The 15110-nt window shown below is 39.0% G+C and overlaps 1 protein-coding gene across 1 annotated transcript in view; it reads right to left on the bottom strand.

Moving 5' to 3' along the window:
• Positions 1-15110, bottom strand: part of ttc39a (tetratricopeptide repeat domain 39A) — a gene marked incomplete at its 3' end in the record, with an annotated part of 41647 nt that overhangs the window by 17717 nt on the left and 8820 nt on the right. Inside the window, 4 exon segments of the mRNA NM_001016774.2 lie at positions 869-936; positions 1156-1232; positions 1660-1791; positions 6266-6370. Of these exon segments, the coding sequence (NP_001016774.1) occupies positions 869-936; positions 1156-1232; positions 1660-1791; positions 6266-6370 (382 nt within the window).

Consider the following 15110-nt stretch of genomic DNA (forward strand, 5'->3'; position numbering starts at 1 on the left):
TCTTTAAAATCACACAATATTATAAACAGATCTTCTTACATATTGTTATAGTGTTGCAGTGAGAACCTGGGTATAGGCCTCCATATGGAACCTAAAACCATTAAACACTACACATCTGTGTATATTAAGGATAGTTGTTACAGGTCTCAAGTTGAAACAGACACACTTTAACAGAGTAAATACCATTTATTTTCAGCTTGTAGTTTGCTTTTGCATGATTAGTACCCTGTTGCAGTAACAATGCCATCTATATACTAAGGCACAATCTCCCTTAGCAGCAAAGGCACAACCAGGGTTAACTGAAAAAGGCATTGGTGTCACACCGAGCCCTTTCCCAGGATATATAGGTGAAAAATTAAAGGAAATTAGATGAAGTCATCAGTTGCTACAAACATCTGGGGTCCCTAAGCACTGGCCCTTTGGGACCCTCTTAAGAACATCTTTGCGTAGCAATGAGATATAGGCACAAAATGGGCCCTGCTTATAGCCAAGCTTACTTGGAAATAGGTATAGTAGTGGTAAGCTTTAGTTTTGCAGAACTGTATCGCAGCTATACTTCTAACTCTTCTGGCAAGTGATTAGTTAACGTAGGGCAGGAAACATGTCAAAGCTTAGCTCATACCATAATAGCAGTAAACTCATGTTACAAAGGGAACAAGCTCATGTTCATGATATTACTTTGAAATATCATGGTACTTTGATTCTGTATAATTAGACAGTTCAACAGTGTGTTTCTAATATCTCAAAAGATGGAGTAAAATTGCCCTTCTGTTATAAGGGCCAACCTCCAAGAAAAGAGAGAAATTATTTTAACTAACTCTTTGTATGCCCAGAGCAGATAAAAAAAAATCACAATTATATGTCAGACCTGCAGAAAAGTTAGCGCCGCTCTCTGAAGTAGGCACTCTGCATAACACACTTCTGCGTGGATCTCCTCTGGGGTAGCCATTGAAGAGAATAAAGAGACACGTTCAGTTATAGAAAATACATACATAATATTCACTGGCTAACACCAACACATACTCACACACATACATACAGAAACAGGCATATATATATATTTCTGCACACAAATTAATACTCAGAGCCAGCATGGGCCCTTGCTTTGTTGTAACAGCTGTCTCACTATGTAAACAGAAACGTGAATAGAAATACCTTCAGTGAACTGATCAAGACTCTGTTTATGGACTAAGCTGTTGAAAGAGTCTACCACCGTGGATTTCCTTCTATACCTGATGGGAATAAGAAGTGTAAATTTGTCAGACGAGCACTGGCAGGTGAATGCATATGTATATTTACATGTCGAACATGTAAAGAGCTAATAAGAAATATAAACAGGATTTTAAACAGGACGTTTGACTGTTGTATTTTGTCTGCCGGGAGGACTGGGGTACTAAATAACACACAAGGGTGATTTTTATTATCGGTGATTGCTGACTTATTGCTAGGCTGCTCCTAGAATTTAAAGACATTTGGTCAGATAATGCAATGCTTTCTGATTGTAATCCATCCCATATGCATAGTGACAACCTAATGCCATAAATGTCAATGAATATACACATGGGGTAGGCAGTATAAGAAGTGATTGAATACTTTATAGCATGGACAGTGCAGCAGAAAGGAAATGTTAAGGGGAAAAATTTATTGTTCTGTTCTTGCCTCTGACAAACTGCCTGAGCCTCCTTCATGGTGTTCCCAGCATTCAGTATGTCCTGTGGATCAAAGGTCATCATCGCCTGCATTTCCAACATAGTGGCATAGGTAAGGGCATGGTACATGCTGTCTTTTGACCTAAAAAGTAACAAAAAGGGGATCAAAGTAAGTTGGACTCAGGCAATTACTAAAAATCATTTACAGCAACTTAGCTTCCTGGATAATTTTAAATTGTGTGCTTATTTTAAATAGAAATGTAAAATGTATTTTACATTGCTGCAGCTTTTTATCTAAACATTTTAACCTGTAAATGAAAGCAGTGATAACTTGGCTATTGAGGAGAGCACTTGCTCTGGTATAGACACATGGGGGGGAATGAAATAAATGTCAGTAATGGAAAAATTATTCGCAATGCGAAAACTTATGCCTCTGTACGAACAAATTTGCCTTTGCGCGAATTTTATGTGGGCCACTTCCAACTGTGGAAGAAAGTTTGCAAATTTTATTGTTTGCGACAGTGCGCAGCGTATGTAATAAAACTTCTTAATGAAAAAGTTGTTAAGTTTGCTCCAAAAGATTCCGCCACCTTCAAGTATGCCTTAAAAACTTTGCAATGAGCAATTAAAATTTGCAATGCAATAACAGTTTAATGCACAATATTACATTGCCAAATGCAAATTTTTATTCTTATTTGTACACATTTTTTTCCGTTTATGACTTTTATTACATATCCCCAATAGCCTTATATCCAATTTGATTAGCACAAGTTACCCTAATTTAATTTCAGATTTTTACATAAACGGCAATGGAGTTCTCAAGTGATAAATCTTGTACCAAAAAGAGTAGTGAGCTGCAAGTGGTCATTCCTGGTACCATCCAACCTACCTGAGGAAGGGACTGGGTAACACACACCCCTGAAACATTGTGCAGGGTGTTTGTGGAATAAATGCAGTTTTTGATTTGCAAGTGGTCTCTCTTTCTATTTCTTTGGTTCTCAAGTGATAATTCACAGACCATCATGCATATAAGTATCCCCTTCCTCTGTCATTCATTGGTGTATATAGAGATCAACTTGATACACAGTTTGTAAATGTGTGTGTGTTGTGCTTTTGAAGAGAGTAACCAAATATAATTAAATAACAGCATATTAAAAAGGTCACTAAAATGTGCAAGTCCTGTGCAGACTCATGCTCAACCAGCGCTCACACTTTACCTGTGTACCCAGCCAGGGTACCCATGGACCAATAACATGGTCAAGGAATAAAGTACAATCCGTCATCAGGGATCAGGGATCTGTGGCAAGTTACCCTGCTTGGGGTCCCGTAAAGAAATTGGGGGGGGGGTCCACTGGTCTCATTCTTGCCTGAAATAGGTTTTCAGCTGCTCAACAGTTTGGGGTTAACTTTTGTAATGTTTTTTCTTTCATAATGAGCCAAATGTTTTCAGTGGATAACAGGTCTGGACTACAGGCAGGCCAGTTTAGTACTAATAAGTAAGGCCTTCCCTGAAATGGATGTCTGGATGTCAGCATGTGTTGCTCCATGTGTATTGTTCAGCATTAATGGTGCCTTCTCCGGCTGTGCAAGCAAGAACCCCATAGCGTCACAGAGCTTTTGAACTGTGTGCCGATGGTCCTTGCTGGACCATCCTGATGCTGGATGGTCCTTGTCCTCCTTAGCCCAGAGGACAAAGCATCCATGAGATCCAAAATAATTTTAATATTTTGATTCATCAGACCAAAGACAGTTTTACACTTCAACCCCAATCCATTGTAAATTAAATTTAGCACAAAAGAGGTAGCAGTGTTTCTTCACCATGTTTACCATGCAAAGAAGAAAGCATTTATAGGAGTTTTAACCCACTTTTGTGGATGCAAAGGCGAACTGTGTCCAGACACACTGGTTTTCAGAAGTATTTTCTGAGCCCATTCATAGATTTTCACTACAGAATTGTGTCTGTTGTTAATGCAGTGCTGTCTGAGGGCATGACTATCATGGCCATCCAATATTGGCTTTCATCTTTGACCCTTGCATACAGAGATTTCTCTGGATTCTCTGAATATTTAATGGTATTATGCACTGTAGTTGATGAAATCCCCTAAATCCTGCCGAAAAAGGCCAATTCTTGGCTGAATCCCGAACCGAATCCTGGATTCGGTGCATCCCGAATTTCTGCACACACAGTAAAACTTGATGGATTGGACTGACTTATCTTAAATGCATTTCTTAGCTAACCGCTTATGTGCCACAGATCATAACACTTACAATCTTTGTAGGAAGGGCTTTGCCTGTCACAGATTGTACATTATACTGTAATCTACCTCAATTATGGGCCAGGAGTTTTCAGCTCTCTTTCAAAAACAGTTCAGCAGTCCAGACACATCCCACAGCACTAAGCAAGAGCAAAGTAGGGAAACGTGGTCCCATAACAAACTTTAATTTTAGCAAAGATTTACAGATTTAGTGTTTGGTAGTTTGGAGTAGAAAAAAAAAAAAAGGCTTGACCTAATCTTTTACCCAACCAAAAATATATGCTTTTCTAGGGTCACCTGCCTGTTGGGGCTTTTGTAGTCTTGCAATCTCAAGTATGCTTATTAATGTTGTGGGGCTTTGGAGGCTTGGTTTGATGCTGCTTTTTTTTTTTTATCTATTCAGATCAGAAATTTCAATAAAACTCTACATAGTTACTACTGGTACACTACAATAAGTTGTATTTTGAGCATATAATAAAATATGTTAATCATATATTTCTGTATATTATGTAATTGTTTTTATTTTGCAATTATCTAAAATCCTATGTCTTGTAACAAAAGTGGATTTTCACAAAAACCTAGATTGTCCTGCAGTGGTACAAAATATTCAAAAAACTAGATGCCAGGCGACACACATGAGGTAGAGACAGGGATAAATCACTGCCTTAGGGCAGCACTTCTGAATTAGAACTGGTTAATTTATGACTTTGCTTTCTCTATAGCATAAAATTATGTGAATCAGACAAACTAAGACATTCAAATTGGTGCAACAAACAAATGCTAGAAATCTAGACAAAACATGTCATCATGATGAAGATCAGAACAAAAAAAAGCGCTCAGTCAATTGCTGACAATTCAGCATTAGCAGAGAAACCCAAGATAGACATCTCTGGTGCAGAATTCATTAACTCCTGTTCTCATGTGAGGAGAGCATTACAATAATTTAGTTGTAAAAGCCCCATATTAGAGACCATAGGTTACAACAATTAACTGATTGCCGGGATGTGACTCATGAAAAGCACAATGCTTCATATGACACAAGGAAACTGACATTTTATGCCTGCCTTGCATTCACCGATTTTCTGCCTGACATTAACAGCCACATTGGGTTACTAGTTGTGCCTTGGTAACTTTCTGCATGTCTGTACTACTTTTCCAATAAAACTTCAGTTTTCAAAAAACTTTATACACCCAACCTTTAATATTCAGTGGCTGCATAAAAAAAAAAAACAAAATTGCTCCACAGTTCTCAAGAGCAGTTCTTAGAATACCTATAAATATTGCGTTCTGACAAAAGAAAGTAGCATTTAAAAGACTTACATGGGTGTAGGCTACTTGTTGGCCAAGTGTGTGATAAGCATCTTGCTGCTTTTCTAACCTATTCTGATTAGAGATGCACGGGTCAGGATTAACTTGTTGCCATTGTAGGCCCTCCCTCTATGTGCTACTTTTGTGTGCACCTTAGGTTTTCAGATAGGGAAGCTTTGGGAGCAGATAAAGAGTGCACTTCCCCAGTCTGACCTGCACCCAACCCAAAGCAGCAATGGCCGCCCAAATTTCAACCCTAACCCGCCTTATCCAAGGTTAATCCCACAGGTCCTGTGGGTTGTGTGTCAGCCCCGTACATCACTAATTCTGATAGTAGTTTGCATGGGCAAGTTATATATCAATTGCACTTTCATCTTGGTCATATTGATTTAGATGCGTAAATAATTTTACAGCAAATAAAGTGTAAAACTTGGCAATAAATTAAAATGCCTATTTTATAAAGTTTATAAAACTAAATCAGAGCTATTTATAAATGTGTGCACATCAAAGTGTGATGTTATTTCAGTCTATTCTATACTCTTTGTGGGTATAGTTCCAAGTAAATCCTAGCCGAGAGGCATTCTACTATAAATTATGGTATTAATATAATGTTCAAATACTATTAGAATCTACATTCCTTACCAGATATACCTACTTTGCCCAAGCTTGTGGATACACAGTGCTATGTCGCTATTTATACTATAATCTACCTTTAATGAAACATCCTCCACTGAAACTGAATTCTCTGTCAAAGCTTCCACAGGCCTCAGTGGCTACATGCCACAACTACTCTTATTTAGTCTTGGTATGGTAACATGTATTAGAACATGTATTAGTTCTGAAGGTAAACTAGCACACACAGTATATATCTGCAGCCCAATACAACTTCTCGTAACATTATGTGTCCAAATAGGGAATCATTACAAACACTTCTACACTTGACAATTTACAGTGTGCGCTCCAGATTTATGACATTATTACAATATTTATTTTGTCACTGCAGTGATTAATAATCATGTTTATTCAAGCAAGGTTTAAGATAATTTTTCTTACTTTGCCCGAAGCTGGTCCAATGCCTCCTGGAAGTTGTTGCTTAGAAATAAGTCAAGGGCCTCCATACATTCAGAAAGAGAGGTTTTTAGGTTTGAATTCATCTGCCTATAAAGCAAAAAGACAAAGTTAAAATATTTAAGAATAATTTTGCATGGATTTATGTAAAAAATAAACAATTACAAATGCAAGAATAAAGAGGTAGTGATTTAGCTGCAAATCATAGCAAGCTCTTTCTCAGCTTGAAATTGGTAATCATTAGATCAGCTAACCCATTCTATGGTTGTGCTTTAAAAATCCTTATTGTTTTTGTAACAAAGCTATTAAGATTTATCAACTTTATCTAGACTTTACAGACAACCTTTTCAATGTGATTTGCAGCCTGTACACAAAGCCTTAGAGTTAAACCTACCAGCTGAATTTAAGGTACTGATAGCTGCAGCCAGACAACAGCTAGGCAGAAGGGGCACATGTCTAGAATGCAACAGTGGGGATGATGGCCCATATCTCTGCAGCCTGCTATCAACATCAGCAGCGGGAAGTGCCGAGAGGGTAGGAAAGAGAGTATATCCCGGGAGTAGGGACCAGCAGAAGAGAGTGAGAGGAGTTGCTAAGCAGAGAGTGTGGGGGTAGATAAGGCTGGGGTTTGCCTTGGGCTTAAATGATTCTTTCCTTATACCAAGCAATCACAGCTTTCAAAAAATCAATAATGTTTGTATTTTAACCAAGTATAATCTTGTCAAGCTTCAATTCTAAAAATGTATAGTAACTTATTACAGTACAAAAGAAAAAGCCACTACATTCTCTATATGTTAAGAATTCCCCCAAAATGAGAATGCTTATTTAAAAGTGTGAACGATTCACTTACTTCCACATGTCATGGAAGAAAGTGTGACAATTCTTTCTACTTCTAACGTAAGGGGTGGATAAAAAAATTGTAAATTGCAGTAGACTTATCAATACTAAGATCCAATAGGTCTATATGGTTTTCTCTACTGAAGCAAGTTAGTACCTAAGTTAGTAAGTACTTTGTTAATTTGAACTTCTGCCTTTTTACAGGGTTTTGGATAATACAGTAGCTTTAATTTAGGATACAGAGGTTAAATCTATCCCAAACTGTCACTATAGTAACATGAAGGAAGCAGTCATGTACTGCTCTTTATAGATCAGTAGAAACCAAAAGAGATGACGCAAAGTGCTACACCAGAACGACAAAACACAATGCTAGGGGTTGAGGTGCGGTAGTTGTATAATAAGGTCTTCCTTTTGGCTGCTGGTTCTTTCAGAGTTTAAACACCTGGTGTATTCTTTTACCAGGTACAGGTATTGAACCTGTTATCCAGAATGCTCAGGACCAAGGGTATTTTGGATAAGGGGTCTTTCCATAATTTGGATCTCCATAGCTTAAGTCTACTAAAAAATCAATAAAACATTAATTAAACCCAATAGGATTGCTTTGCATCCAATAACATAGTAACATAGTAACATAGTAAGTTGGGTTGAAAAAAGACATACGTCCATCAAGTTCAACCATAATGCCTATACCTAACCTGCCTAACTACAAGTTGATCCAGAGGAAGGCAAAAAACCCCATTTGAAACCTCTTCTAATTTGCCTCAGAGGGGAAAAAATTCCTTCCTGACTCCAAGATGGCAATCGGACCAGTCCCTGGATCAACCTGTACTAAGAGCTATCTCCCATAACCGTGTATTCCCTCACTTGCTAAGAATCCATCCAGCCCCTTCTTAAAGCTATATAATGTATCAGCCAGTACGACTGATTCGGGGAGGGAATTCTAAACGGAGTGGGTGCCCTCGTGTCCGTTGGAAGGACCTACTGGTAAATAAAACATTAGAGAGGTTATTATATGATCCCCTTATATATTTATACATAGTTATCATGTCACCTCTTAAGCGCCTCTTCTCCAGTGTAAACAGACCCAACTTGGCCAGTCTTTCTTCATAACTGAGACTTTCCATACCCTTTACCAGCTTAGTTGCCCTTCTCTGGACCCTCTCTAACTCAATAATGTCCCGTTTGAGCACTGGAGACCAAAACTGAACAGCATATTCTAGATGGGGCCTTACCAGTGCTCTGTAAAGGGGAAGAATAACCCCCTCCTCCCGTGAATCTATACCCCCTTTAATACAGCTCAAAACCCTGTTTGCCCTTGCAGCTGCTGCCTGGCATTGCTTGCTACAGCCAAGTTTATTATCTACAAGGACTCCAAGGTCCTTCTCCATTATGGATTTGCCTAGTGCAGTCCCATTAAGGGTATACGGGGCTTGCATATTTTTACATCCCAGGTGCATGACCTTACATTTATCCACATTAAATCTCATCTGCCACTTAGCTGCCCAGATTGCCAGTTGGTCAAGATCCTGCTGCAGGGATGTCACATCCTGGATAGAATTGACTGGTCTGCAGAGTTTTGTGTCATCTGCAAACACTGATACATTACTCATAATACCCTCCCCTAAGTCATTTATGAACAAATTAAACAAAAGTGGACCCAGTACAGAACCCTGAGGGACCCCACTGAGAACCTTACTCCAAGTAGAGAATGTGCCATTAACAACCACCCTCTGTACCCGATCCTGTAGCCAGTTTTCTATCCATGTGCAAACGACTTCACTAAGACCAATAGACCTTAGCTTAGAAAGCAGTCGTTTGTGGGGAACGGTATCAAATGCTTTGGCAAAATCCAAATAGATTATATCTACTGCATCCCCACTGTCCAGCTTCTTACTTACCTCATCATAAAAAGCAATTAAATTGGTCTGACATGACCTGTCCTTCATAAAGCCATGCTGATTACTGCTCATAATGCCATTCTCCACTACATAATTTTGAATGTGATCCCTTAACAAGCCTTCAAATAACTTGCCCACCACGGATGTCAAACTTACAGGCCTATAATTGCCAGGCTGAGATCTTACTCCCTTTTTAAATATGGGAGTGACATTCGCCTTCTTCCAATCCCTAGGTACCATACCTGATGAGAGCGAGTCTGAGAATATCAGAAACAAGGGCCACTGCAATTCTGCCCCTAGCTCTCTCAGTACCCGAGGGTGTATTCCATCTGGCCCCGGTGCCTTGTTTACATTTATCGTGTGTAACCCTTTAAGCACCATATCCTGTGCCAACCACTGTATAGTTGGAGCTGAGGCAACAGTGAAGCTATTGGGTGGGACTTGGCCCACTGGCTCCTCTACTGTATACACAGAAGAAAAGAACTGGTTAAGCACATCTGCCTTTTCTGTATCCGCTGTAACCATATTGTTATTATAACTCAATGGGGCCACACCCTCAACCTGCATCTTTTTACTATTAATATACTTAAAAAACTTTTTGGGGTTAGTCTTGGCCTCGGCCGCGATGCGCTCCTCATTTTCTATCTTTGCCTTCCGGATTGCTGTTTTACAACACTTGTTATAGTGTTTATATTCATTAAACGCAGCTACTGTCCCCTCTGACTTATATTTCTTAAAAGCTTTCCTTTTTTTCCCTATTAACTTCTTTACCTCAGAGTTAAGCCACATAGGGTGATTCTTAACACTTCTACTTTTTCTTATTAATGGAATGAATTGAGAACAGTAATGATTTAATATCATTTTAAATGACAACCATTTCTGCTCTGTATTTTTATCAGAAAACATAATGCCCCAATCTATGCCCTGAAGCGCTGCCCTTAAGGAGCTAAAATTTGCCTTCCTAAAATTCATTGTCTTTGTTGCCCCCGTGTAAATTTGTTTCCTGCACCAAACATCAAATGAAATAACATTATGGTCACTATTACCCAGGGGTTCAACCACTTGCACATTTGCTATACGTTCTGGGTCATTAGAGATTATTTATAAGGATTATTTATATCTTAGTTGGGATCAATTACAAGGTACTGTTTTATTACTACAGAGAAAAAGGAAATCAGTTTTAAAACTCTAAATTATTTGATTAAAATGGAGTCTATGGGAGACGGTCTTTCCGTAATTCGGAGCTTTCTGGATAACGGGTTTCCGGATAAGGGATCCCATACCTGTATATCCTGTATTTGCATGACTTGCGGGGTTTAAACATAACTATAAATGGCAGCTAAAGGCCAAGAAAGCAATGGGTTACAACTTGTGTAACTTATACAACAGGCTTACTGTACAAGCTTTGAGGTATAGCTGCCCTTGGATGCTGAGAATGAGTAGATCAATGTCTTTTTGTTCATGGCCAAGCCTTCCTTGCATGCAAGGGCTCTGTAGATTGCCAGTGTGCCTGGGGCTGCTGTAGGGGCTCAATACACATGCATGAGCACACACTGTTGGTGCAAACTGGAGATGTGCTTAGTATGAGAGCTAAACAAAGACTTTATGAGGTTATGGTGCTTTAGTTTACAGTTTACTTGAGGTTCTACAACAGGCTATAGCAGTGGAGAATATTACTAAACATCTAACATTTCTAGCTTTTGTAGGCAAAACCACAAGCTGCCCTGTAAATCACAGTAACCAATCAGTCCTATTGATGCAGCACAGCTTATCCAATTATAGAAAATATTTATTGGCTATTGGTTAGTTTAAATCTCTTATGTGTCTTTTTAAGAAGAATGATGAGGGCCACACAACATTTAAAAATGCTAAAGAACAAATATCAGAGCAGAATTTAATAAAAAATTAAGAAAATAAAGCTGAAAATTTATGAATTGTAAAAGCATTTTTCTCACCTCATTTGATTTCTGCTGGAAGCTCTGCCATGGTTCTCATTTACTCCACCCTTATTAACCCAAGGCATGTTGAAATATGTATTTCAGCAATACCTAAAAAGCACCAGTTTGAAAGTTTGATTGTTACCTAGTTGCCCACTGCAAGTTGTTTGGGCCTCCTCATAGCTATGGGAGCTGAACATAATCGGAATCCAATAGTCTAACCACAGGTGAGGCATGCCTTTTTAAACCACTGTACAAACACTCCCACACAGTGACTAAAAGGGTGTATTAGCCTGCTTGATTGTCCTTATGGTATACTCTGCCCCAGCCACAGCACTCTGCAGAGGTAGCACCTTTAGGTAGACAGAGGATGTAGAGGATTATGTAGCCCCAGACCAAAACACTAGAAGCACAAAATAAATGTACCTTACATCTAGTGTGATAATTAAATTTAGGCATTTAGGTATTTACCCAGGCCACTGTTCCTGTTCATTCTCTTCCTCTTTGCCTTTATTTGCAACCCCGGAAGGAAGAGGATCACTTAGTGGTGCTCGCTGAGAAGAACCCATGGGCAGGTTTTCTGCTAACAGGAGCACTGTCCCGGGGTGTCAGGTAAGTAACTATAATTATTGGGGGGTGCCTAACTTTTGATACCCCCCAGTGATTTCAACATTTTCCATATCCTTCATTATCAATCAATGATCTATGTATTTTAAACTGTGTAGTAATATAACACTGGATATGAGATGTTCTGGCCAGTTTATGTTTGTTTTTAATAATTTCTATATGGTGTAGGGTGGTTGGGGACCATCTATATTGTAATTGTACTTCTAAAGTTTAGTATATGAACTTTTCACAGATTTAAAATCGATGTTATTGATGAAACACAATGTTAAAATTGGAATGAATGGCAAGGAAAAACAAGCAACACATGAGAAAAATTTGACTTTTGATGGACACTTCTGAATACCAATCAATGGACACAGAGGGTGGAGTTATGGTTTAAATGGTTCACCTTGTTTAAGTAATACTTACACTTGATAAAGGGCGTCACACTGCCCGAAACATGTTGTGTTTTTTGGTCTGAAATAAATAGCATTTTAGCAGAATTCTGCTTTATGGTGCTCTCCTATATATTTGGATTTTCCTTATCCTTATTAAAGGGGTGGTTCACCTTTAATTTAACTTTAAGCATGTTATAAAATGAGCAACTTTTCAGGGGCTGTATTTTATGGTTTGGGCTAGGGACCCTGACTAACGTAAAAGCCTTAGATCTTCAACATTCATGACAGACATGCACAGAACCCTGACCTCAATCCAACTACCTATGGCAGTGCTGTCCAACTGGCGGCCCGCGACCCCCCTCTGTGTGGCCCCCCACCTGTCTGGCTGCTTTGATGGCTTACTCTTGTGTAAGCTTTAAATGGTATCAGTACTGTGATTAACTGCCCCCCCCTGCATGGTTCACACCTCAGATTCAGGCTGTAATCCCTCTGTATTGTTTAAATATGTAATCCCCTGTGTTGTTCACACCTTTTAATCTCTGCATTGTTCACCCCCTGCAGTGTTCACACCTCAGGCTCAGGCTGTAATCACCCATATTGTTCCCCTGTTCACACCTCAGGAGGAGTAGAAACCCACAAATAATCCCTGCACACTACAAAAAGAACATATACTGAGGTGGTACTTCAATTAAAAAGTTTTTTAATATATAGTTTTTTAATATACAGTGCAGACTGTAGGAGCAGTGCCAGCATTGTGTCACTGTAGGCTGCCTGTGTGTGCCATACACACAGGCATCATAGGGCAAGCAGAGTATGTACACACAGGCAGGGTAGGGAAGGCAGAGTATGGCACACACAGACAGAGTATAGCACACACAGGCCAAGTATGGCACAAACCAGCCAAGAATGGCAAACACAGTGAAAGTATGGCACACGCAGGCAGGATAGGGAAGGCAGAGTATGGCACACACAGGCAGGGTAGGGCAGGCAGAGTATGGCACACACAGGCCAAGTATGGCACAAACCAGCCAAGAATGGCACCCACAGTGAAAGTATGGCACACAGACAGGGTAGGGAAGGCAGAGTATGGCACACACAGGCAGGGTAGGGCAGGCAGAGTATGGCAAGTTTTTGCTGTACTACAACCATTAATATGGGTATGGTCATGTGATAACATGGGTGTGGTTTCAAGTGGGTGCGGTTTCAAAAAGGGGAGTGGTCAAAACTGGCTTCCATTATCGGCCCTCCACCACGTAGGTCGGAAAAATTCCGGCCCTCGGTACAACAGAAGTTGGACATCACTGACCTATGGGATGAAACGTCAACTGCAAGCCAGTTCTGATCAGAAACAAACTGCATTTATGGCTAACAACAATGTTCCAAATCTAGTGATACACTTTCCAGAAGAGAAGATGCTTTTACAGCAGCAAATAGAAGGTCAACTTGGTATTTGAATGAGATGTTGAACAGGCAGGTGTTCACATCCTTAGTGTATTTATGATGGTCAATTAGAGGTTGAGGGGGTGTAGGGAGGCAAAGGTTTAATTCTTTTTTAAACAGAATAATTAAGAATCAGAGAATTTAAGTATTTGTTTTATGGACTATGGATTAAGGTTCTCCAGATAAGGGGTCTTTCCATAATTTAGAACACCAGACCTTAAGGGGAACATTTACTAACCCACGAACGGGCCGAATGCGTCCGATTGCGTTTTTTTCGTAATGATCGGTATTTTGCAATTTTTTCGGAAATTATCGCGACTTTTTCGTTACCAATACGATTTGTGCAAAAAAACGCGAGTTTTTCGTAGCCATTCCGAATTTTGCGCAAAATCTGGCGATTTTTTCGTAGCGTTAAAACTTGCGCGAAACGTCGCGCCTTTTAAGTTTTAACGCTACGAAAAAGGTGCGACTTTTCGCGCAAGTTTTAACGCTACGAAAAAATCGGCAGATTTTGCGCAACTTTCGGAATGGCTACGAAAAACTTGCGTTTTTTCGCGCAAATCGTATTGGTAACGAAAAAGTCGCGATAATTTCCGAAAAGTCGTAAAGGCGCCGAAAAAATCGCAAAAAATACGAAAAAGTCGCAAAATGTTCGTTTTCCAATCGGAATTTTTCCAATTCGGATTCGAATTCGTGTCTTAGTAAATCAGCCCCAAAGTCTGCTAAAAATCATTTAAGCATTAAGGAAACCCAATAGAATTGCTTTGCCACCAATATTGATCCATGTAGTCAGTTAGGATCAAGTACAAGGTACTGTTTTATTAGTATTAGTATTATTATTACATAGAAAAAGGAAATCACTTTTAAATATAATAATTATTTGCTTATAATGAAGTCTATGTGACATGGCCTTCCTGTAATTCTGAACTTTTTAAATAACAGATTTCCAGATAACAGATCCTATACATGTAGTTTGCTTTTCGTGGTTAAAGCTTTCAATAGGTGGCCCTTTTATTGGACAAAACAGGAATCACCTGTCAAGCTGGAAATTAGGAATGCTATAACAAGAAGCTGGCCACTGCTCCTATATGAACTAACGGAATCAGTACAGAGTAGAATCTACACTTGCTTTACTAAAGGAACTTAATAGTTTTTGTGCAAAAAGTTGCAACAATTTTCCAAAATAAGGATTATTTTGTTCAGAATAATCTATTTTTACACTGGACATGTATAGGAAAATAGTAACAGTAGAATTCTAATGTGCTCTAGGGGTTGGGTCACTATTATATCTCAACCAATACATAAAACAGAAATCTAAAGAGATATTGTGTTCTTTCTCTGCAAACTAGATAAGCAGTTTATCATGTGTAAAGTGGGTTAACATGGTTGTAAATTCAGCATCAGTAAAAGAAATCACATAATTTCCCTTTGCCCCAAGTACTAAAAATCATTGTAAACTGTTCTAAAACACAACACACTTCTCTAAATCATATAAATAGCAATGTACTAAGGTACATAATCCATCTATATACTGTCAAACCTTTCCTAATCAAGGAAAACAAGCCATAACAGCAGCAGACAATCATTTGATCTAAACAATTTGTATGTGTTTTTAATATGATGAGTAAAACAACTTAGGGAGGTTGTCATTGACAATTGACAAGTGGCAGGGGCAATGACAAGGAAACACAGACAGGTATAGGCAGGAGAGGTA

Source organism: Xenopus tropicalis, chromosome 4 (genome assembly GCF_000004195.4).
Source record: "Xenopus tropicalis strain Nigerian chromosome 4, UCB_Xtro_10.0, whole genome shotgun sequence".
Lineage (NCBI taxonomy): Eukaryota > Metazoa > Chordata > Amphibia > Anura > Pipidae > Xenopus > Xenopus tropicalis.